This window comes from Pelodiscus sinensis, chromosome 14, assembly GCF_052426305.1.
Source record: "Pelodiscus sinensis isolate ZL-2025 chromosome 14, ASM5242630v1, whole genome shotgun sequence".
Classification (NCBI taxonomy): Eukaryota; Metazoa; Chordata; order Testudines; family Trionychidae; genus Pelodiscus; species Pelodiscus sinensis.
The window spans coordinates 47,212,787-47,237,281 of record NC_143065.1 but is presented as its reverse complement, the minus strand read 5'-3'; the positions used below and the strand labels follow the sequence as shown (position 1 = coordinate 47,237,281).

At 58.5% G+C, this 24,495-nt stretch overlaps 1 protein-coding gene across 11 annotated transcripts in view; it reads right to left on the bottom strand.

Annotated features, from left to right (window-relative positions):
* The window catches only part of PPIP5K1 (diphosphoinositol pentakisphosphate kinase 1), a 130,554-nt gene extending 106,422 nt beyond the window's left edge, over positions 1–24,132 (bottom strand). For 8 of the 11 annotated variants that reach the window (XM_075916965.2, XM_089782136.1, XM_089782134.1 and 5 more), the window contains exons 1-8: positions 24,070–24,132; positions 18,367–19,011; positions 17,869–18,064; positions 17,697–17,787; positions 12,202–12,287; positions 11,375–11,529; positions 8,618–8,719; positions 8,157–8,318 (exon numbers count right to left, since the gene is read on the bottom strand). In XM_075916965.2, the coding sequence (XP_075773080.2) occupies positions 8,157–8,318; positions 8,618–8,719; positions 11,375–11,529; positions 12,202–12,287; positions 17,697–17,787; positions 17,869–18,064; positions 18,367–18,768 (1,194 nt within the window). In that variant the 5' untranslated portion in view covers positions 18,769–19,011; positions 24,070–24,132. Of the gene's footprint in view, positions 1–8,156; positions 8,319–8,617; positions 8,720–11,374; positions 11,530–12,201; positions 12,288–17,696; positions 17,788–17,868; positions 18,065–18,366; positions 19,012–19,318; positions 19,420–20,079; positions 23,517–24,069 lie in introns of those variants that run through there. The other 3 variants (XM_075916967.2, XM_075916966.2, XM_075916964.2) reach the window with 3 other exon arrangements.
* Between the last annotated feature and the right edge of the window lie 363 nt (positions 24,133–24,495).

Below are 24,495 nucleotides of genomic sequence, written 5' to 3'. Positions count from 1 at the left end.
ACAAGCCCAGCCACCACACTGTGCAACGTGGCTCTCGCGGGCCCTCGAAGCTCTGCTTTCCCTGGCAGGAAGGCCAGCGCGCTCGGCTTCAGCATCCCCACAACACCGATGCGCGTGCACACACACACATCCACCCCCAGCACCGATGCACGTGCACACACACACACCCCCAGCACCGATGCACGTGCACACACACACACACACACACACACACACACACACACACACACCCAGCACCGATGCACGTGCACACACACACACACACACACACACACACACACACACACACACACACATCCACCCCCAGCACCGATGCGCGTGCACACACACACACCCCCAGCACCGATGCGCGTGCACACACACACACCCCCAGCACCGATGCGCGTGCACACACACACCCCCAGCACCGATGCGCGTGCACACACACACCCCCAGCACCGATGCGCGTGCACACACACACACACACACATCCATCCCCAGCACCGATGCGCGTGCACACACACACACACCCCCAGCACCGATGCGCGTGCACACACACACCCCCAGCACCGATGCACGTGCACACACACACACACACACATCCACCCCCAGCACCGATGCGCGTGCGCACACACACACACACACACACACATCCACCCCCAGCACCGATGCGCGTGCACACACACACACACACACACACCCCCAGCACCGATGCGCGTGCACACACACACCCCCAGCACCGATGCGCGCGCACGCACACACCCCCAGCACCGATGCGCGTGCACACACACACACACCCAGCACCGATGCACGTGCACACACACACACTCCCAGCACCGATGCACGTGCACACACACACACACCACCAATGTGCGCACATACACACACACACCCCACCTATATGCATATGTACACACACACACACCAACCCCCCCACAGCACCAATGCCCGTACACACACACCCCACCAATGTGCGTACGTACACACACACACACCCCACCAATGTGCGCATACACACCCCACCAATGTGCGTACACACACCCCACCAATGTGCGTACGTACACACACACACACACACATACCCCACCAATGTGCGTACACACACCCCACCAATATGCGTACGTACACACACACACACACACACCCCACAGCACCGATGCGCGTGCACACCCCAACAGCACCAATGCGCTTGCACACGTTTCATGGGTTCTGCTCTCTCCCTCCCAAGAGTTAGTCCCCAGGAACTAGCCCTTTCAGGTGAGCCCACGCACAATCACGTCTGGGGGACCAGGGTCTGCACCGTGAGTGAGTTGACACCATTATTGGGCCTAACCAAGTGAGTTACAAGATCAAGAATACATATTCCTGCGCCTCCAGAAATATAATCTATGCTATCATGTGCCGAAAGTGTCCGTCTGCTATGTACATTGGACAAACGTCTCAGACACTTCGCCAAAGAATCAATGCCCACAAAACAGACATTAGACAGGATCACAAAGAAAAAACAGTTGCTTGTCATTTCAACCAGAAAGGACACAGTCTCAATGACCTGCTAACCTGCATCCTACTTCAGAAGACATTCAAATCTGCACTTGAAAGGGAATCCTCTGAACTGGCATTCATGCGAAAATTTGACACTCTCCGCACTGGACTTAACAAAGACCCCGGCTATCTTACCCATTACAAAGATAGCTTCCCCAATTATCACCTCTAATACCATTAACTCACAAACATCCCACTCTCCCCACCTCTAGTATCATCAATTCACAGACACTTACCTTCCTTCCCCCCATCCCCCTCCTGTTCTGCAATGTGATTTGTCCTTTTCATATGTCTTCATTGTTTTAATTGTATCCTTTGGTATATATGGTTGTGACTATTTTCTTCCACTATTTGATCTGAGGAAGTGGGTCTGGCCCACGAAAGCTCATCATCTAATAAACCATCTTGTTAGTCTTTAAAGTGCTACATAGTCCTGTATTTTGTTTCAGCTACACCAGACTAACACGGCTACATCTCTATCACCAGGACAGCAGAACTGCCCCGAGCAGGATCTCCGGGTGCCATGTCAGGAGCAGGAGAAGCGACTGCTGAGCTCAACCCTCAGCCCAGGGAAAAGCCACCGGCCCAGTTCTGAGAAGCACTCGGAAGCACTGTGCTCACGGCCCCTCCAGAGGATTTTAAAACCCGCCCATTCCACAGGGGTGTCACTGTAGGGTCCTGCCCCTCGTGGAGGGTCAACACCCTTTTCTGCGCTGCCTTCAGAGGTGAGCAGGAACTGGAGGCTCTTCAAGACGCACGGCCCCGCCTGGAGCCAGACGCGGGTGCATCCGCATGCCCTGCAGCCAGAACGTTTCTGTGCTGCAACAGGGTCTGCTGAGCCGCACCCGCGCCCACATCCAGGCTACTGGGTTCAACGCCGCTCCCACACGACTCTTCCCATTAAGCACGGTAGCCCGCGGCACGGGGGCGTGGAGGGCACTGGCATTCAGCCAGCAGTGCTGCGAGAGGTACCTGTGCCTCTGAGCAGCGGGCCCTTGTGGATTCCAGTGTGGCGAGGGTGCAAAGCTCAGGGACAGGCAGGGCACGTCTGCACTAAGAGCTTACATCGACCTGTTGCCAGCAGCTTCCAGCTGCTCAGTCAGTTTGGGGTCAGGGTGCACATCTACCCACCTCGGAGGGGCACTGTCACGTTACCAAATTTGAGGGGAGCAGCCAGATCACTGCTGCACCCACAGGTGGGGGTGTTGGCCCCAGAAAATGGTATAAAAGGGGGGCCATGTGGGGTGTTGAATAGAGGCTTGTTGTCTGCTGATCCTGTGTGCGCTATTTGTGTGATTGTGTGTGTGTGGAGGTAGGAATCTTTAATCTGTGTGGAGACTGAATATTTCTCTGCATGTGGTTGAGCATTGGGCAGGGCCGGGCCTGTGGACATGCTAATCAGCAAGGCCATGTGGGACAATGGCTCTCAATGGGCCAAGGACACACCTGAAGAATGAGGGTGACTCATACCTAAGGGCTACCAGCAGGGGACACAGAAATGAGCCGTGGACCAGGTGACCTGCTATAGCCAAGAGACCAGGAAGGAGGAATAAAGAGGCCATGTGGTGGTCTCCATCTTGGTTCTCAGCTCAGCACTTCATCCCAGAGGCAGCAGTGCAGGGATCCCATCCTGTGAACCCATCCTGATTATAGGATGTGCAACAAGGACTTTTAAACCAGCAGCTGTGACATCTCTGCTAGAGCCTGCATTGAGAACTGGGAGATTCGGTGCATGTAACGTACTATCCTTTAACAACCTCACTCTCATGCAATAATAAACCTTTATTGTAATAATAAACCTTTAGATGTTAGATGCTAAAGGATTGGCCCAGCGTGATTTGTGGGTACAGTCCAAAGGGTAAATTGACCAGGGATCTGTGGCTGGTTTCTTGGGACCGGACAGAACTTGTTCAGGGTAGGTGGGATTGGGTGCTAGGACCCCCCACCTGTGTATGAGGCCCGGGGCCATCTGGGGCACAGATATTGCTGGGGTGTTGGAGGGGTTTTGCTCGTGAGGCTTCAGGCAGGCAGCTGAAGCACTCTGTGACTGGTTTGTGGCCTGTTTGGAGAGGTCACCAGTCTGGGGGCTGTAAGGAGCCCTGGATTTGAGCAATTCGCCCTGAGCGGACGCCCTCAGCTGTGCCCAGACGCAGCCCGGTCCGTCACAGGCACGGAGATGGCCTGCAGCCCAGACTACAAGGAGCGGGGCACAGCTGAGCTTCCACTGCAGGCCCCTGTATGGATCAGTGTGCAGGCAGACACTGCACCGCCCAACCTGTGCCGCGTGGGCTCCCGGCCTCTCCACAGACGGCTCTGGCGTCGGTGGGACAAGGCTGCGGAGCAGGCACCAACAGAAGGAGGTTGCCAGTCGCTGCCGTACTGCAGCCGAGCTGCCCAGTGTCCACCCAGCCTTAGTCTGTAAAACAGCCCGGCGAGCAGCCACGGTGCAGCGAGAGGTACCCGTGCGGACCAAGTGCCCTGTGGCTGCCAGGTAAATGGCCTGGCCCAGCCCATCTAAGGGGAAGGGGACTGGGGCTGTGCCTCCAGGGGCGGGGTGCACGAGAGCACAGCGTTGGGAGAGAGCCTGGCTGGGTGCGTGGGAGAGGCGCAGCAGGCACGGTGCATTGGAGGCAAAAGGCTAACACCCAGCAGCAGCCAGGCCCCGTGGAAGGAGGCAGACTGATGCCTTGGCCGAGGTGGAACCACCGTACAGGGGCCTGGACGCTGCCCTTGTGGGAGAGGGCGGGTCAGAACTCACGCCTGCCAGTGTGCCAACACGGCTTGCTGAAAGGGGGCGGGGCAGGCTGGGAGGGGCTGACAGGGCCCACGCGAGGGCGCACTGAGCAAACCTTTGAGGAAGTGAGTGACTAAGGAGAAGCGCCGGGGGGGGAGGAGGCACAACCTCCCCTCCCGCATGGACCAGCAGAGGGGAGGAGCGAGAAAGGCCTGAGTGAGCTGGAGAAGGCAGCCAGGAGGCAGGGAGAGACGGAGTCCTGTGCCAACGTGCTTCGTTTGCCTCACTGCAGATGCTGCTGGGTAGAGGGCCCTGTGTCTGTGCAAGCGCCACGCAACCTCCAAGCCGGGAGGTGGCCAGGCACAGCCTGGGGGTCTGGGTTGGCCCTGTGCCTGCATAAGGAGACAAGTGGAGGGGAACTGTGACCCAATAGGGGCGAGACCATAAGGGGCATGAGCAGGACTCGAGCCTAGTCCTGGCCAATTTGGCCCAGGATTTGGAGAGGAGGGGAAGAGGCAGACAGGCACTGGATGGCACTGGTGCATAGCCGGTCATCACCCCGAACCCACCCCCGTGCTCCCCGGAGTCTGTGGCTCCTGCTGGCACAAAGAGGCCCAGCAGAAGGCCCCCGACCCAGAGCCGGATTACCACACAGGCCCGGGCCCCGGACTCGCACAGGCACCCACCAGGGGATTCAGCTTCATTGTGTGGACAGGTCAGCTGCAGGCCGGGAGGGCGCCCTGGGAGCTGAGGGAGTTGGGCCCAGCCCGTGGCACATGGCAGGGGAGGTGTAAGAGGGGTGCTCGAGGTGGTCGCTCCCTCACCCTCCAGACAAGCAGGCCAGGCTGCGGTTGGCAGAACGACCTGAGCCACAGCTGGCGGCAGGCACCTAGCGGCAGACCGGTGCGCGGCTCGTGGACAAGGCTGTCGTGAGCAGCGAGCGAGGCAAGCGGTTCCCTAGAAGGCAGGCCTGGGCTGCCAGAGGCCAGGGCACCCAAGAAGGGGACCAGGAGGGTAGCTACAGGGACTGGCAGCTGAGCAAGGGGGCAGAAGGCCAGGCGGCTGTGTAGCAGCGCAGGAAGGAGACATGGAGTGGGCGAGGCCTCGCCCAGCTGGCAATGACAGCTGGGGGGGGGGGGGGGGGGGGTAAAGTCCCATTTCACTGGCTCACCAGCTAAACCTGACATTTAACCAGTTAACCACCAAAAGGGTTAGCGGGGCTGGAGCCCCCCACGGCCAGGCGCTCTCCAGCCACACCGGTTAACCTTTCACATCCCTAGTGCTGAGCGGTCAATGCAGAAAGAGCCAGGCCCAGAGAGCGAGGAGTGGCGCGACCCCTGAAACTTGAGCTTCCCGGAGGGTCTGTCTACACTACCCCGCTAGTTCGAACTAGGAGGGTAATGTAGGCAAACCGCACTTGCAAATGAAGCCCGGGATTTGAATTTCCCGGGCTTCATTTGCATGTTCCCGGGGGGGGGGGGGGGGGGGGGGGGGCGCCGCCATTTTTAAATCCCGGCTGGTTCGAACCCCGTGCCGCGCGGCTACACGCGGCACAGACTAGGCTTCCTAGTCCCAACTACTGTTACTCCTCATTCCACGAGGAGTACAGCTAGTTGGAACTAGGAGGGTAGTGTAGACATACCCGGAGTGAGTAGCTGAGGCCCCTCCCCTATTTTGGAAACGGCAGGAGTGGCAGGGAAGGGCCTACTTCCCCACCGAGGCGGCCCCAGGGGGAGAGGGCCCCAGCCACGATGCTCAGTGGCCTGGAGACGTGCCCCAGCGAAGAGTGACCCCCACGCAGCGGTGCAGGCCGTCCTGCCCCAGGAGTGGGAGAATAGGGGCGGGCAGCCCCAAAAGAGGGCCGGGGGTGCCAGCAGGGGCAGGAGGTGGCTCATGGGCCTTGCGAGGAGGCAAAACTGCTGCTTCAACTGGCACGGCCGGAGGTAGATTGCGTGGAGGCGGCCACAGCAGCGCCCGAGCCTGTTGGCAGTGCGGGGCCAGCCCGTGAACACTGTGGTCTAGGGCTTCCCTGCCCCAGGGAAGAGCAGGGGCGACTGGCTCCAGCAGGGTGGGCAATCATTTCTGAGTGAGGAGCCTTGCCACGGGCTAGGACACAGGGTGGAGCAGAAGGGAATTAGGGGGCAGGAAAAATTCTGGCCTGGGAGAAGGTGCAGAGGGTTTAGATGGTGACCTGGGGCAGACAGCTGGGGGGGTACCAGAGGCAGGCTCTAGTTGGGAGGCACTTACCCAGCTGGCTCTCAGCAGGCAAGACCCACTGGCTCCCTCAGGAAGAGGCTGAGCCACCCCGCACAGGTCGGGGCTCTGCCAGCCCTCCACTTTCAGGCGCTGCTGCTCGAGTTTCAGGGGCTTGGCTAAAGCTGGGAGGGAGACCAGTACCAGCTGGACGACTACCCCAGGGCGGTGGGGGCACGGCTGCTGTGCTCCGGGCCCAGCCACACTTAGCGCTGACTGCCCCAGCAGGGCCCTGCTACTGCCACCCCTCGGGGGCCAGGCTGGACTGACACCCCAGTGGGACGCCTGCCCGGCCAGACGCAAGCAGCAGCTGCGAGGATCCCGAGGGTGTCAGTGCTTACACTGCACGACCGGAAGCCTGGCCTATGCCTGTTGTGGGCCGAGTCCGGCCAGGACCCACGTACTCCTAGCAGCAACACCCACAGGCACGAAGGCGAGCCCACGGCTGCAGGACGGCCCAGCACTGGGGCAGCTGGCGCAGCTAGCCTCCCTTCTCCTGCACCACAGGGGGGCAGAGCCGCTCGCCCACAGGGACTGCGGAGGGAAAGCTGCAGGCCCCACGCCTGGGGCAAGCGCCCTCCCCCTGTGGAACGCCACAGGCAAGCGCTCGGGCCAGCTGCTGGCAGGGGGAGCAGCACTCAATGTCGCACTGGCAGAGGGACTGGCCACCCAGCCCAGGCCGAGAGAAGCTGCCCCACTGGCCTGGCTGCAGCCCTCCGCAACCGTTCCCGTAGCTTCTGTCACGGGGAGAGCTCCTCCAGCAAGACCAGCCCAGGCCCCACAGGCTGGATCCGCTGCCCGGCTCTGCAGGTGGGAGCACGTCTGGACACCTGCACTACTGCGCATGTGCATGTGTGTGGGCTCTGGCTGGGGAAGGGGAGAGCCCGGCAGGCTGCATGGGCCCTGCGGGGAAGTGAGGCACTGAGAGGCCAGGGTCAGGAAGGGGAAGCTTCTCAGGTTCAGACAAACAGGGATCAGTTTGCTGTGCCTTGTGCAAGCCCAGAGGCGGTTCCACCAGAAGCCAATTGTAGAAGGTGCTCCCGGGCAGAGCCAAGACCTGCCCAGCATCACCTCAGCACGCTCCCAGGGGAGGGACAGTCAAGCCAGGGCAAGTGCCTGGCAAGAGCTGAGACCCGGGTAGCAAGGGCAGGTGAGCAGGAGCATTGGGGATTGCCCCAGGAGGGACAGCTGAACCAGGGCAGCTGCAGTGCCTGGCTCTCCTCTCCACACTAGTGCCCTAGTCTGGCTCTAAAACGGTGCAGCCAAACCGGTGCTGAACCTAAACGCAAGGAGCATTTCCACATGCACGACTGGACCCACACACCCAACAGCACGGCGTGTACCCATGAGCAGAGCAGACACCAGAAAGTGGTGGAAAACGTGCACCGAGATGCACGAGTGGGAAGGAAGGGCCATGCCAATGGCAGGTCACAAGTAAGAGTGTGACACCAGCCACGCAACAGCCCGAGCAGCCTGTGTACATGGAGAACCCACCGAGAGCCCTGGGACCCCCTCAGCTTGCCACACAAGCTTAGCAGAGACCTGGGGCAGGGGAGGGGCTGGCAGGACACTGGGTGACGTGCGGTGGAGCACAAACAGGGTGTTTCAGGGAACAGTGTCACTCCTACAGAATGGGACGCACACAAACCTTAAAGGCAACACAGACTTTCCTGGCAACTAACTTCTCCATGGCAGTCAGCATGACTGGATAGCGGATCTCCTTCCCCTCGCTGTCCCGTTCAACCTTTCCATCCAGAGCAGGGGACTTCCTGGCTTCCGCATGGGCGTAATCTGGCCCAACCGTGTACACCTGGACAGAGAAAGGGGAGCTAGGTGGCTGGCAGCACTGGTTTATCTAGCCAAGCTTTCTGGTCACTGCTGGGCAGACAGACAAATGCCCTGGAATCCACCAGGACCCAGGGGGCTGCAGACAGAAGGGAAGGGGGCTGATGCCACAGGGCCTCAATGTGTGAAGCAGACGAGCGATAACTCTCCCTGACCAGGCAGTGTCAGGATCTCCTACGCTCTCAGCAGGACTAGCAAGGCCACAGCTGCCCAAGGCCTGGCTAAAGAGGCTGTCAGCCCTCAATTCACTCTCGCCTTCCTCACCTTGACATCAGTGCCATCTGTAGGCATGAACTCCTCATAGATGTAGGAGCCAGTCTTCCGAACACTGCTCTCCGGGGAGTACACGCTGCTCCGGCTACCGATCTGAAAGCAAAGGACGAAGAGGCCACAGGGGAGGTAAAAAGGGAGCTGAACTAGATGCTCATGCAGGACCCAGGGCTGCCACAGGGTGAGGAGCCGCCCAGGCCAGGCCGGCCCATAGCAATGCTTCGCCAGTCGGTCTGCTGGATATGCCTCACTCAAACAGCAGCACCGGGACAGCGCTGTCCCGTCGGCTCCCCTGGCTCATGGCAAGGCGCTCCACTGCTGGGCCTCTGCCCAATGGCTCCACCGGCCTGTGGCCACAAAGCACCTGCAGCCGGTAGGCCCTTTCCTTTTGGGGGAGGGGAGGGTTGGAAGCCAGGTCATTTTGCACCTGTCTGTTTGGTGGGGCTCCTCCAGGCACCTCAGGGTCACCCCTGGGCATCGGTTTCTGGCAGACCCCACGTGGTTTAAACCCCTCGGATGGAGGCATGCACGGGCCCTGGGAGAGCACAGGGACCCAGGCGAGAACTGGTGGTGCCAAGGGTTCCAGCTAGCCTACCAAAAGTGGGTTAACTATTTGCAGAAGGTCTATAGCCAGCGAGCAGAGGAGCACTCATGGAAGAGAAGAGAACGCTCCCATGACCTCCATCGGTGACAAGAGACAACGGGGAGGCGGTGGGTCAGCATGGCCCCAGGTGTGGCTCCACAAAGGCATGGCTGCAGGGGGCTCCACAGCAGGCCCAACAGGTGGAAAAAACTGGGGTGACTGAGGAAGCACGCTGAGAAAAACGGCATTCCCCAAGCACATGGGAAGAACTTACTGGATACTAGCCACCACATACAGTTGTCGGAGGTGCTAGCAGTAAACTTCTTAATTCATGCCAAGTCAGACTAGAAGCTTGAAACCTTTCCTTTGTAAAAGTTGCACCGATAGGATAGAAACCAACCCACAGGATGCAAATGGACACCCGCTGAACGTCACGGGGGTGAGGGAAGAGTGACTCCCAACAAAAGCTCAGATAAAAACATCACCTCTTGCAAAAGGAGGTACAAGAGTGACCCTTGCCAACATGCAAGACACCCCATGTGCTCCAGCCACATGCTGCTCAAATACCAGCAGTCCAGTCATAGCACCCGCCCACAGAGCATTTTAGAATTAAGCTAGAACCAGGTGTGCGTGCCGTGCGGCGCCTGCCCAATTTGGCAGGAAATGTGTCGTGCTGTGACCACCACCACGCACGTCGAGGGCGACAAGGGAGACCAAGAGCTCATCAGCGCTCCAGCTGCTGTTTACATTCCCATGCAGTTTGCTCCTGTATCCCCACGGGTTTCTTCAAGCCTCCCGCTCACACTATAGATACTCCACAGCCCACCTGCACTAAAAGCTAGGGTGGCACTGGAGGGCAGCCACTGCTGGGAGCCTGCACCACAAGGGCGCCGCAAAGCTTGGCTTCTCAGGCGTCTGCTGTGGGCCCAGATGGCTGCATGGGGCTGAAGCTGTGCCTTTCTGCCTGGCCCACTGGGTGGCTCCCCACCTGCTCCAGGCGCCGCACCAGCCCTGGTCCTGGTCGAGACACACCGGGGAAGGCGAGAACCCCAGCTTAGACGGGGTGGGGAAATGCTGACATCGAAAGTGCTGCTAAGGCAGAATGGCTTGGAATGGGGGCCAGGCAGAGCGAAGGGAGGCTCAAGCGCCAGCGGGATCTGCTGGGGGCCACACGGAGTGCTGCACTGCACTGCCCACAGCACCGGGGGTCACACGAACGGGAAGGATCCCACAAGGCTTCCCCACAACCTGTTCCCTAGAGTGAAGCTTTGGGGTTGCTGGAGCGTGTTCTCATGCAACCAGAGCAATCACAACAGTCTTTGGTGGCCAGTTTAGTACTGGCCGTCTGCTCGGCACATGCAGCTCAGAAAAGCCGGGCCCCACCATAAGGATGCACAAGCTAGACAAACCCAGACCGCCCGGGAAAGGGAGAAATACACTAGCCAAGCCAGGATGGGGACAGGCATGGAGAACTGTGGGAGCCCCGGCGGAGGTGCAGTGCGTGCAGCAGAGGAAGCGGTAAGTGGGCCTCCGGAAGTCCTACCACTGCCACACGAGTGGGGTGGGCGTTCTGCCCCGGGACAGGTTCACCTCAAAGGGGAGTGTCAGGGGAGACTGCGAGTTACTTGTGCAAGAGGCACCCTGAGTAAATACGGGATGTGAACGACCAGGCGATACGCAGCTGCTTATCGGACAGTCGCTGCCCCGCCCTTGGTGCCTCTACCAGACAGAGGGGAGGAAAAGGGGCTGCTTCAAAGCAGCTGCGCTGTGTGGACCCTGGGGGCCGCTTTGAAATGGAACATCCCTAGTTGAATATGAAGTTTGGGTGCTAAGGCAATGGAATGAAACTGCATTAGCTGCTGGTCCCACCCATGACTTCTAGCCAGCACATTGATGGGCTGAGCAGGGAGCTAGAATGGCCCCGAAGAGCCGAGCCCGTTCTGAGAGACAAGCCAGGCACGGCTGCTGGAGCAGCCTCTTCCCCTGGGACTTGGCCACATTCTTACACTGGTGGCTGAAGACGAACAGCTCGTAACTCGACACCAGACTCCCCTCACCCCCCCCCCCGAACGCCCCGTGAGCCTCTCCCAGCCTCCAGCGGTGCACCTCTGGCCTCCAGGCCCCGCGGAGCGCTGTTGGCTTGCCACCTGCCCCACAGCTCCCCTCACCTTCCGGAAGAGCCGCTGGCTGCCCCCACCTGCTGAGGTGGGGTAGTAAATATAAACATTGTGATCCTCTGCGCTGACTGGCTTCTCCACAAACGGCTTTGGGAAAACCGCTCCGTTCACCTCTACTTGGTCCTCTCCCTCCACTAGATTGCACTCTGCAGACAAGACACAGGAGCAGGTCAGGGAAGGTGGGCAACCTGCTGCAGGGACCCCTCGCTCCCGGGGCCTGGCCAAGCAGCGGCGTTGGGCCAGTCTACCCGCATCAGGGCGGCACTCTACCCAGGCTTGCCACCAGGCTGATCTTTCACAAGCTCTTAGGAGCTCACTGCACCAGGCAAGTACTTCCTAACAGCCAGGATGCTGGGGCGTGGAACGTGCCCACTGAGACTTTAGTAAGGAGGGCAGACGGGGAGCCAAGCACGAGGGATGTTAAAGGCCTTTATACAGGGAAGCGCGTAGACGCTGAAGTGTCAACGGTTATATGTGCTGGGGCGGGAGACAGATGACTCCACGGAGCCGATGTGTGCGAGGAGCCCCACACACACCAGCTCCCCCCAACCCCCTGCGCTGTAGCCTCTGATCCAGAGGCAGCAGCATGGGAAATGGGGGGCGGGCTGCGTGTAACCTTGCACATTAACCCACAAGCCCAGGCTCATCAGGAACCGTTAACACTGTCACATCCCTAGCCAGCACCAGCTTGTCTGTAAATGGAGGTCAGGGAGCATCAGCAGCCCTGGAGCAGAGCTGTGCTACCCCAGACTCGGGAGGCGGAGCCCCTGGGAGAGGAACTTGTATGTGCCACTCCCGCTGCCCCAGGGGATGCTCACCATCTGGTTTGTCAGGGTCCCGATTGAGCACAGCGTAACGGGGCAGGTCTATGCCCTCCTCTTGCAGGATCCGGTACACTTCTCGCCTGCAAGGACAGGGCAAGTCAGCAGCAGCCAATGCAACAGGCGAGAGAGAGGTCACCAAACTGAGATTGGTCTAGAACTACGGACAGAGTAGAGTGAATGTAGCAAGGCCTGTTTGAGGCTCAGTACAGCCGGGACTAGAAATCTGGTCTGCAGGAGGGCTGGCACCAGCAGCCGTGGTAGGGCCACAGCATCACCACATAGGTCATGTGGAGCTAGACATCCCAGTGTCACCTTGAAAGCCCTGACAGATTTCCTTGTGGTCCCTTATTGATCCAGCCACCCCACTGAAGCCCAGGCGTCCCAGGAAGCGCCCTTGCAACAAGGTGAACTTCCTTGCCAGCTGCAGTAACTGACCTGCCTCTCAGGTGTTCTGGGATTCCTGTCCCCTGGTTCCTGGCCTCTGCCACTCTAACCACTAGGCATCCCCATACTGCATGGCCACGGTGCCCAATTGCCCAAGCCTCAGCCATGACATTGAGGCAAAGCAGCCACATGCACCTGCCCAAAGATACTTAGTAAGCCTGTGCACAGCAGAGCTCGACCACCCTGAACAAGGACCCTTGGTCACGGATCCATAGGACTGGTGCTACACGCTGTGTGGGCCAGATCGCTATGGCAGGGTGGGGAGCCTCTGGTCTGCCTGGATCCAGCCCCCAAGCTCAGAGCACAACCCCCAGCACTGGGGAGCCTGAGCTGATGCCCCAGCCCCCTGCTGCCCCACTGGACAGCTGGAGCATGCAAACAGTCAGGGCACCCCCATCCCTACATGACCCGACCCAGGGGAGGTGGGACTTGAACCCAGGCGTCTGTCCTCCCCAGGGGCGCTCGACACCGTCTCCACCTCTATCCCTCAGCCCGCCCTAGAGCAGCTTGTCCCTTCCCCCTCACTGAGACAGTGAAAGGCTGGGCCCCCTAGGCTCTGGTGGGCAAGGCTAATGTGTGGAGGGTCCTTCCCCTCAGTTGGGGGCCATGTTAGTGAGGGGTTTCCCTTCTCACTTGTGTGACCCGACTGATTTGCCTGTGGGTCAGCAGCCCCCAGCCCAAGTAAGGTTCCCCACCCCGCTCTAGACAGGCTCACTTCCTCTGGGGTAAGCCAGGCAGCTTCCCTGCCTCAGACTGAGCCTCTGGGCCAAAAGCACCTCTGCTCCCTATCATGAGCCTTGTTCAGCAAATCCAACCGCCTCCCGATGGAGCCTCTCAGTCTTCGGGAATTAACTCGCGTCACCTGGCACTTGTAGGGACTCAGCGGGGTGAGAGCAGCGTGGCTCAGTCAACGAGCACAGCCTAGTCCAGTGAAGCCCTTGTTCAACTGTCTCATGGCCTGGACCAGGCCAGGCGAGCACAGACGCACAGACACACAGACACACAGACACACAGACACACAGACACACAGACACACAGACACACAGACACACAGACACACAGACACACAGACACACAGACACACAGACACACAGACACACAGACACACAGACACACAGACACACAGACACACAGACACACAGACACACAGACACCCCACCGCCTGGCATTGTTCAGCTTTGCTAAGGAGAGGCGGGGCAGTCCCTCTGGGTCATTGCTTGCTAGGTGTCAAATTTCCTAGCAACTAGGTTTACCATGGTCTTCTCAGATGCTCCACTGACTGGAAGATGAAGGCCCAGACAGCCAGACAGCGTCTCCACCTCTATCCCTCAGCCTGCCCTAGGGCAGCTTGTCCTTTTCCACCTCACTGACAGTGACATGCAAGGAAACCAAGGGCCAGACAGGACTCCAAACTCTTCCAAAGTATTCCAGCCTAACGGTAGCTGGGTGCCCACCACGCGCCCCCGCACCCACCCATCTGAACAGCAGCCCCAGGGCAGCAACATTAAGTGTGGCAGAGACCACGGGAAGCCTCGCTCAGTCAGGGACACCAAGCAGCAGCAGAGTCCTCTCACCACAGGTCCCAGACGGGGAAGCGGAGTTTCACGCCAAGAGTTCTCCGTGTCTGCCCGTTTGAGCTTGAGCCCATGTTAGCCACACAGCTCAAAGGCAGCGCTTGGGGCATGTGTCCATCAGGAGCACTAACCCGCACCTGGTGACCAAGGAGTTAACTAGTGCCTCCTAGCCAAGGTATCAGGTGGTCAGCCAAACAATGCAGGAGAGTCTACTGACCGTGGCAAGTAGATTTCAGCCGCGAGCCCCTTTACACAGTGGGGCTGGCGGCGAAAGCTGCTCGCCATTTGTCAAGCCCTGCCAATGCAGGTAGGAATTCCAAGCCGGAGGAGAAGGGTTTTTCTCCTTTGGTTTGATGCAGAGCAGTTTCTCCCAGCTATTGAGGGAGATGGAGAGGCTCCTCTCTCCAGGAAGGGCCTTCTTCCAACGGGTAAGTGGGGACGCGTTTAGCTAGTCTGTCAGGGGTATTGTTTTCCTTGTTTGGGGATTTCAAAATAAAGCTGGAGCTTGCTATGCGGTTTTTCCTCTTTTTAACACAGCCTTGAGCCCAGGGACTTTCCCTGAGTATCTGTAGCAATGGTGGCTCTTTCCATCCACCCAGTTTCCTGTGCTTGCAACTGTAGTTTTGTTTGGATAAGGAAAAAGAAACACTCTTTCCTTAACAGGTCTGTGTTGTGTGCTTAGGGCTCAGTGCCCAGTTACAAGGCAGAGTCCATTGTGGTCTGGGGATTCCCCTTGTAGTTCCCAACTCCAAGCAAACCAAGTTTGGGGTAGGGGGATTTCCCAAGTCATCTCTGCCTTGATTTTCTTGGAATTACTTGGGTGGTGGCAGCAGGTCCCCCAAAATCTGGGTATTAGGATTTTGGGGGAAGTTTCTGTACCAGAGCCTGTGGAGGCAAGGTTTTGGGGTGCTCGTGGGCCCCCCACTTCTGCATTCTGTCGTGCCAGAGTGGGGACCGGCCCTGACACCATGCAAAGAGGAGAGGCGGGCTGGATGCGATACACTGGCCTGAAACACCCAATGCCAAAGTTTTCAAACCTTGCTGCTTTGCTCTGACTCCTAATCTACATTAATATAGAGCCTGAATTCGTTAGGAGCTGGGCACCCAAATCAGCTGCTATTCCTGAGCGGTGAGTGCACAGAGCCCGGAGACCTGGCACTATGTGCTTACCTTTTTGGCACTTGGCTGTTGCCCCATCCCCAGAATCCCACCTGCCCTTGCTCCAGCTCCTCCTGATACCAGGTGGACCTGACCTCACCAATCACGCCAATCTCCCACCCTGCCAGTGCGCTCTCATGACCAGGGCTCGGCAAGTTCTGGAAAACCCTACTCACCAGACAAAAAGGGACTCGCCACCCTCCCCCCTCAGTTTTTTTTTAAATGGCATAAATACCTAACAATAACAACAGTAATTACTAATGCGTCCTTAATAAATATCACCCAGGTTTATTAATAAATATCTTATAAACCTCTATCTTTTCCCTCTGCTGCCATGTCTCTTCCTCTTGCTCCATCAGCTCCCCTGGCGCCTGCTGCCCCCCAACCCCTCACCCTCCACTGCTGTCCTGACTCCTGCCCTTCTCACTGCCCTCAGCCTTCCTGAGACCTGCCCCCCTCCGCCAGCCCTTCTCTCCCCCTTGTGCCCACTTCTTCAGTAGCCCCACTCTGATCAAGTGAGCTACCCCTCCTCATCCCCTCTCCTAACACCTCCTGCCTCTACACACCTGCCCTGCCTCTCCTCTGATGCTGGTCCCTCCCCTGCAGGTGTCTGCCCTTCTGCTTCACCCCCAGACTCTCCTGGCACCTGCACCCTCTTGGTTCCTCCCCCTTCCCTCACTGCCCCTGCCCCCTTTTTCCCTTCATACCCACCCCCTCAGCACCCTCTGCCCCCATTCCCCTCATGCCCCTGTGCCGTCACACGACTTGCTCCATCCCTGCCTTGCTCATGCCCACCCCTTCTTTCAAGCCTCCTCCTAGCACCTCCCCTCACCCCTCTAGTCCCCAATGCCCTTCCCCTCTCCTCTCCCAGCATCACCCTGTCCCCCCTCCCACTGACACCTCCCCTCCTGCCCTTTCCCTCATTGCCTGCACTTGGCCTCCTGGGATTTGTCTCTCCTCCACCCTGTCCATTGGTGCCTTCCCCTTTCTTCTCCTCCTGACCTCCTCCCCTCAGCACAAGCCCCTTCCCCATATTTTTCCCCTCCCCACAGCCCAGCCCAGCCCCTTCCCCCAGGGCCAAGCAAAGCATTCCCCTCCCCTTTTTTGTTGTCTTTTACACATTTGCATTTTGCAATGGAGTTTTTTTTGTTTGTTTTCATTTTTGTCCCAGCATTTTAGCCCTATAAATAGCAAACAGCATTTTCATTTGTTTTTTCCATAAAGGCAAAGGCGCTTCAAGTGAACTCCCCCTTTCACTCGCTGCCCTGTCCAGCCCCTCCCTATGGGCAAGCTCCACTCACTCCCGACCTACAGGGGAAACAGGGTGCAGGGACAGCACAGAGCCAGAGGGGTGCAGGGAATGGTGGCGCGGGGAACAGGAGGCACAGAGGCAGAGGGATGCAGGGATTGGGGGGAGCACTGTGCAGTGGAGGCACAGGGAATGGGACATGGGGAACGGGAGGGGCAGAGGGATCAGGGTCTAGGGGCAGTGCAAGAAATGGGCAGCACAGATCCGGAGGGGGTGGGGAGCAGGGTGCAAGGGCGGCAGGAGCCAGAGGGAGAGCAGGGGATCCAGGTGCAGGGGCAGCATGGGGAATGGGCGGCAGGAGTCAGATGGGGCACAGAGCGGGCGCAGCGAGCCAGGCGGTCGGCAGGGAGCAGTCTCTCGCCAGCGAGGGGCTGGGGCCGTGGCAGGGCCTGGCTCCGCCGCATGCTGCAGCCAGCTGCCGGGGACACGAAGCCAGAGCCGAGCTGCTGCGGCCCTTTAAAAATCGGTGGGGCCATGTCACACCAGCATCCTGGCATCTGCCGGCTCCGCCTCCTCGCACCGCAGCTGCACGCAGGCAGCCTGGCGCTGAGAATCGCCGCAGTTCACCCTCCCAGCAGCGCTCTGCTCCTTCGCCAGCTGGCAGATTGGATGGGGCCGTGCCGCCCGGAGTGCGGGCTTCAGCCAGTCCATTACAACGGCCCTCCAGGCCAGTCCACCCCTGCACTCACCAGCTGGCAAAATCTACTCACCATGGGCGAGTGCATTTGTCGAGCCCTGCTTAGGACTTCAACCAGCCCCCCTCACACACTAACCAGGAGAAATCAAAATACACCTGCCTCTGCACAGGCCCTGGCAGCAGAAGTCCCTCCTTCCCCTCCATCTTCCACCTGGAAGTCCTGAGGCACTCATGCCCTGGAAAGCTGCCCAACCGAGGCAGCCAAGACCCGCACCCCCACACCTCCACTAGGCAGGGAAGGTGAAGGAGGAGGCGGGACGCAGGCTGGCAGTCCCCACGCAGCGGAGTCTGAGCACTGAACCCTTACCTGTCCTGGATGTAATACTGCATATCAAGGTCATTGATCAGAAACGGATTGCACAGCTTGGCGTAAGCGACTGCCTTATCCAGGGGAAACCCTGAAAGCAAACACAGCAAAGGTGCTATCTGGGTCCGTGCCCACTGCCAGGCCTGAGGGCAGGGGCTGCCGGAGACGTTACCTTTCGAGTGGAAGGAGATGAGGCAGTGGCAAGGCGGCCAATTCTCCACTGGCTCATTCAGAATGACGTCTTCCCCCATGATCACCACAGTGATGTACTCGAACTTGCACAGGCGCTCCAGGATCTGAGTCATGGGCTTGGACTTGGACTTTTTGGTCATGGCGCAGATTCCAACCACGATCTGCCGTTCTGGAGGCTGAGGGGAGCAGGCAGATTAACATGGAGCCAGCTTGCTCAGCCAACTCCAATAGCAACTGTTGCCTCTATATGCCATTTGCAGACAGACAAGGGGCTTTCCCCACACCAGACTGCTTCATTCTCTTTGGATCCCCTGAGACATGGGAGGCTTCATGATGGGGGTCTAGCTTACGTTTCCATGCTCCCATGCACACTGCCTGGTCCGTACTGCCCGCAGGCTGTAACGGCCTAGGGTCTCACCAGTAACCACACGTAAAAACCGGGGGGAGGTGGGAGACACGAGCACCAAACCCTCCTTACCGACTCCGACTCCTCATCATCCTCAAAGAAATCGATCTCATCCGTCTTCATGTTTGATCCCACGAAATCTGTCTCATCATCTCTGGTGCCAACAAAGAACCTAGGAGTAGAGCTCTCGCCTTCATGGGAAGTCGCCAGGGACGACATTACAGCCTGGCTGGCCGACCATCCCGCTCTGGAATCATCATCACGTACAAGCCAGGGTAAGAGCCCCCACACTGGGGAGCGAGGGAGGGCTGATGGGCTCAGAGCAGGGGCTAGTGCTGCGGGGAGGAACCCAGGAGCAGAATGGCAGCACTGGCGGAAGGAGCCTGGCGATGGAGGAAGACGACGTGAGGCTGGGTGGGAGCAGAAGCCAGGGATTCTGGAAGGTGCCCTGAGAGGTCGGGGGAAGCGCAGCATCCACTGTCATTTCCAGCAGGTACCTCCAGGCAGCAGTTAATCCAGCGCCACTAGCGGGAGGGGAATGGCATCATTGCTAGCGTGGAGGAGTTCGCTGGGGTAGGCCTGAGCCCTTGCAGTGCTGTGCGTGCCAGGCTGCTGGCTACACACCCTGAGGACACCAGCTGATACGCAAGAGGGAGGGAGAGAATGAAGACTGCTTCCCGGTCCCCACGTTTCAATTCCGCTGCTAGTTAGGAAGGCCTGCAGAGAGAGACCAGTCACAAGAGGCCCTTAGGTTAGCATTGCAGGGTAGCAGCCGTAGAGAGTGGGAAGCAATATTTAGAACAAGTGGCAAAGGAAGGCTTTCCTGAGATCTAAATCTGGCTCACCGCATAAGTAGGTCACTATGAGCTCAATGGACAAGAAATAGCCCCTCCCCTCCTTCCAAACGGTGGCACAGTTTGCCCCACATTAGAGTTTAAACATTTTTTTAAAGTTCAATTACAAATAGCTTTACATCCACCACATCTGTTCTCTAGCTAACGCTTATTCTCAACATTCTGCTGACCTGCAATGTTACGCTGCTCCCACAGCACGTACACGATCCCACAGGCCTTCCGCACGCTACTCTCCCCTTCTCAGACGCCTATCTAGGAGACCCAGGTTTGTCTACACAGAGAAGTCACAGCAACTTAAATCAATTTAGTTACTTCGCTGCAACCTTCTTGTGTGGAGGCAAGTCAGTGGAAGAGCATAGCAGAATCGGACTGGTTATAATTTGCCGTGAAAGCAAATGGGTGAGGGGAGATTCACTGGTACTTGAAGAGGTTTCTCTTACTCAGGAGACTGACTATTGCCTCAGACATTGAGCTTGCAAGAGCTAACCTAGCTTTGCCAGGCCAAGGCAACCCAGCATGTGGAATTATTGAAGCTGCTTGAAGACAGGTACAGAGGGCATCCTTGAGAATCGTGAACTGATGCAGAGAGGAAGCAGGTAGACAGAATGCATAGGCCCAAGAATTTAACATTGCAGGACTCCATAAAGGAGGGATTTTGGTGCTCAGAAGGCAGAGGGAAGAGAGGCAGGAACAGAAGCCCAAGTCCAGGAGGGAAGAAAGGGCGACCACATCTAATGCTGCACTAAGGTCAATGGAATGAAGGGTGAGAAAAGCAAGCAGCAGCCAGCACCAACCAGAAGTTCCTCTCCTCTACTAGAGAACTACTGCTGTGCTATGGCCAAACCAAGCCCCTGCCAGCAGTATGGGGGCACCCTCTCTGTGCAGCCGCCTATCTCAGCCTCCCCACCACTCTGCCCCCTAGAACTCTCACCATTGCACTAAGACCAGCACAGCTCCTCCAACAGTAGGAGCACAATCAGGCCCCAGGTAGCCACTGACTGTTTTAGCAGCACATCACCCTGAGCGGCTCGGAGTAGCATCGGGGACAGCGATGATGCCTTGCGGACACCAGCACTCCCTCAGATACTCCACCTGTGACAATGAAGCAATGAAAGATGTAGGAGAGCCTTTAAGGGAAAGCACCGTATTTCAGTACAATCTACAGCACGATCCAAACAGTGATAGGTCACCCGACAGTCTGCCAAGGCAACTGGCACCCCTTACGCAGACACCAATGTCAGCCCCATGGAGAGTTTCTATCAGACACCCTCTCCTGAGGGTCTGAAACTGTGTAAACTGGACACATTCTTGGCTTCAAGATCTCTACAGCAGCAGTGGAACCTGGGCACACAACATTCAACCCCTTTTGTATTCTACAGCCATTGCCAAGACTTCGTGTGTCTTCTCGATCACATCACCAGGACAGGACGCCACACACCCTGACTGCTGCATTCCTAGCTAGGTCCGTACGTAGCCCTCCGCACCACAGCATCTAAGCCTCTCAGTCATTAGAAAACTTGATGTTCACAAGAGCCCTGGAACACAGGGCAGAACAAGCAACTTATCAAGTCACAGAAGTCTGACAGAGCTGGAAACTGAATCCCAACGTCTTGATGCCCAGAATAGTACGCTACAGGGCTGTGTCTAGGCTGCATCCCTTTTTCGTAAAAGGGATGCAAATTAGACCTATCGCAATTGCTAATGAAGCGGGGATTTAAATCTCCCCCGCTTCATTAGCATAAAAATGGCTGCCGCGTTTTTTCAGCGCGGAGCTTTGCCAAAAAAAGCGCCAGTCTAGACGCGGATCTTTCAGAAAATAAAGTATTTTCCGAAAGTTCCCTTATCCCTCTTAAAACAGGGACTGCTGGACGCAATGTGAGCTGGAACTGAGCATGCCCAGCTCCGTCCCGGCTCACGCAGGGTCCAGGAGCTACCTGTCTGCAGACCCAACTCTTGCTACATTTGAACCGCAGAGCCACAACAGGGGTAGCGCCTTCCCTTATCAGCTAACCGTAGTCCCGGTGGTTGGCTCGTTGAGAAGGCCCTGCATCTGCAGAGTATGGTTCAAGGCCCCTCCCCATGAGTACAGGCATTCAATCGGACGGCTTCAAGCTAAGGCAAAAGCAACAGATGCATCTGGCCTTCTTGACCTGAAGAGTTTGTTTTGCACAAGCGTGTCACTGACCAAAACCAGATTAAGGCACAGATTATAGGCCTAAAGGCCCTGCTCCTGACAGCACACGACGACACCAGCAGCTCAGCTTTCACTGCAAAATGGTTTCTTGCCCTTGTGATGGCAAAGAAACAAAAAAGATGGAATGAGCAACAGATACTGCGATGCCTGCCAGATTACACAGCGGGTCTATATTAGCTCCCTCCTGAGCTAACTCCAGGACCAGAAGGGAGGGGCCACACCAACACCATTCCAGCAGAGAACTGTGGGGCCTTGCCTAGATGTTAAAATGCACTTAGGCTAATCATATAGTCGATATAATTGGTATCGATTCGTCGATAGGACCGCTCTGCAGAGCCGCAGAGAGGGGAGCTCCAGGAGCCAGCTCAAGCTGGGACTGAGCAGTCCTGGCTCGTGCTGCAGCTCTGCATTTTAAAGAGCCTGGCCCTCTTACTACATTTCAAATGCAGCGGCACAGCAATCAGCACAAGCCAGCACGGCTCGGTCCCGGCTCGTGCCGAGTCCAGCAGCCCGTTTGCGGTGGGCTGCAATGTGTGCCACAAGCAGCCTCTGTTCACAGCAGCCAGGGCAGCAGGAAGCACCCCAGAGATAGTGCTGGTGGGAATCAGCTTTTAAGCTGGCTCTGCCCAGCACTGGCTCCTGTTCTCTCCCCACCCCCCGCTGCCTCTATGAAAGGCAGCAAGGGGGTGGGGGCGCGCAAGGGGCCCGGGGCCAGCGGGGGACTCAAGCAGTCCCCACTTCCCCATTCCCCTTGTGGTGCTTCAGTCTTTGAAACGTACAGGGGCCTCTCAGGGCTCTTGTACATGTCAAAGGCTGAACGGGTGCGAGTGGCGACTCCTTCAGTCCCCACTCACACCATTTCCCTGCTGCACCCCTGCCTGACATGGAGCTGGCTCCTGCTCCCCCTCTGATAGAGGCAGCAAGGGGGAGCGACTAGCAGAGTCACTACTGTGCTACCCAACACACTTATGCTTATCGGCTAGTCGCTTCCACCCCTAGACGAGGCTAGAAGCGTCGGTTACCCAACATGTTAACAGCACACCTTTACACCCTAGTCTAAAGGTCCCTGGGGAGGGGAAGGAGTGGCTGGACAAAACGCTCTCCTCAGACAGACGGGCCCAACACCCTTTGCACCTTTCCCTACCTCTCTGCCAACGCAGGAGAAAGACCCTTGTTACCATTCCTGTTCCTCCCAACAGGGGTGGGATTCTGCTACTGCTGCTCCCGGGAGCTGAGAAGGGGCCCGAACCTCTGCTGCCTGTCACTCACTCAGAGTGGGGCAAGGCCCCTTCCTCCCCACTAGATAGGCAGCAGGCCATGGAGGAGATCAGTAAGTTTGGATACCACAGTGCTCCAAACAGGAAATTGCTTCAGGAGGAAGACCCTGGGCACACCTGACTCCCCAAAACCCAGCAGGGAAGGTTACTGCTACTTCCAAAATAAATGTAAAGTGTTTCTCCGGCAGCTCTCCAGCAGCAAGGTTTGCCAGCACTCTGGTTAGGCCGACTCCTGCCACTCTGATGCACTCTAACCTCACATCACTACACCCCAACTCCTCCACCAAGTACTAAGCAAGTCCCCAATTGGAAATTTGAACGGGGGCTGTGTCCACATAACCCCCTCCCCCCAAGTCTTTGCCCACTCCACGATTCGTTTACACCAATAAAGAGTCAAATAGGAAAGCATCAGGAGGCCTACTGGTGCAAGGGGAAATGCTCGAGTGACCACAATTTCTGGACTCTCCACTGGTGTCACCCTTTGCAGCAACAGGCCAGTTCTCCTGGTGTTTGAAGTTATCCTCATGAGGGTCAGACAAAGACCTAAGAGAGATTCCAGGGTGGGAGGTCCCGGGCGGTATGCAGCGCTGCACACGGCACCTTGTCACGTATTTGATGGCAGCCCAAACATCTCTTAAACTTGTGTAGTATTCATTTGGTGTCATGCTTGACATGCTGAGAGCCTTTGGCACTGATACTCATCAAAACCAGACCGTGCCCTTTCAGAAGAGAGCCATGGGAGACTAGCGCAGGACTAAGCTCATCTCCATCAGCCTGCAGACCATAGGGAGCATCCCACAAAGCTTGGCCCCAGGCTCAGTGAGCATTGCCAGCCCCCAAATACACGGCACCTCTAAGCAGGCCAAAGCAAACAGCATTGAACCAGGAAAGGACACCCTCCCCAGCCCCCCCCACCAACCCCTCCCCCCGCACCCCAGGGGCCAGCCCCCCCCACCAACCCCTCCCCCCGCACCCCAGGGGCCAGCCCCCCCCACCAACCCCTCCCCCCGCACCCCAGGGGCCAGCCCCCCCCCAACCCCCCCCCCCACCAACCCCTCCCCCCGCACCCCAGGGGCCAGCCCCCCCCACCAACCCCTCCCCCCGCACCCCAGGGGCCAGCCCCCCCCACCAACCCCTCCCCCCGCACCCCAGGGGCCTGCCCCCCCACCAACCCCTCCCCCCGCACCCCAGGGGCCAGCCCCCCCCCACCCCTCCCCCCGCACCCCCCGCCCCCCCACCAACCCCTCCCCCCGCACCCCAGGGGCCTGCCCCCCCCACCAACCCCTCCCCCCGCACCCCAGGGGCCTGCCCCCCCCACCAACCCCTCCCCCCGCACCCCAGGGACCAGCCCCCCCACCAACCCCTCCCCCCGCACCCCAGGGGCCTGCCCCCCGGCCGCTGCTGAGCGCCCCATTCCCGGTTTAGAGCGCGGCCATTTCCGCGCACTCACCTGCCAGCCTCCGAGCACACCCTACCCTGCCTGCCGCGGCCAGCCAACCGCAGCGTATTTACTGTCACAAGCAGCCAATGAGCGGAGGCGGGGGCGGGGCAAGGAGGAGGGTCGGGCTGGTTGGCCCGCAGCGCCGTGGCGCCCGGCGGCCAAGAGGAGCAGTGCAGGGAGCGAGCCGCGCGCTGCTGAGACTCCGCCCCCTCCTCACACCCCCACAGACCCTCCACAGACCCCGCCCCTCCACCCCCTCCTCAGACCCCGCCCCTTCCTCAGACCCCACAGACCCCGCCCCCTCCTCAGACCCCACAGACCCTCCACAGACCCCGCCCCTCCACCCCCTCCTCAGACCCCGCCCCTTCCTCAGACCCCACAGACCCCGCCCCCTCCTCAGACCCCACAGACCCTCCACAGACCCCGCCCCTCCGC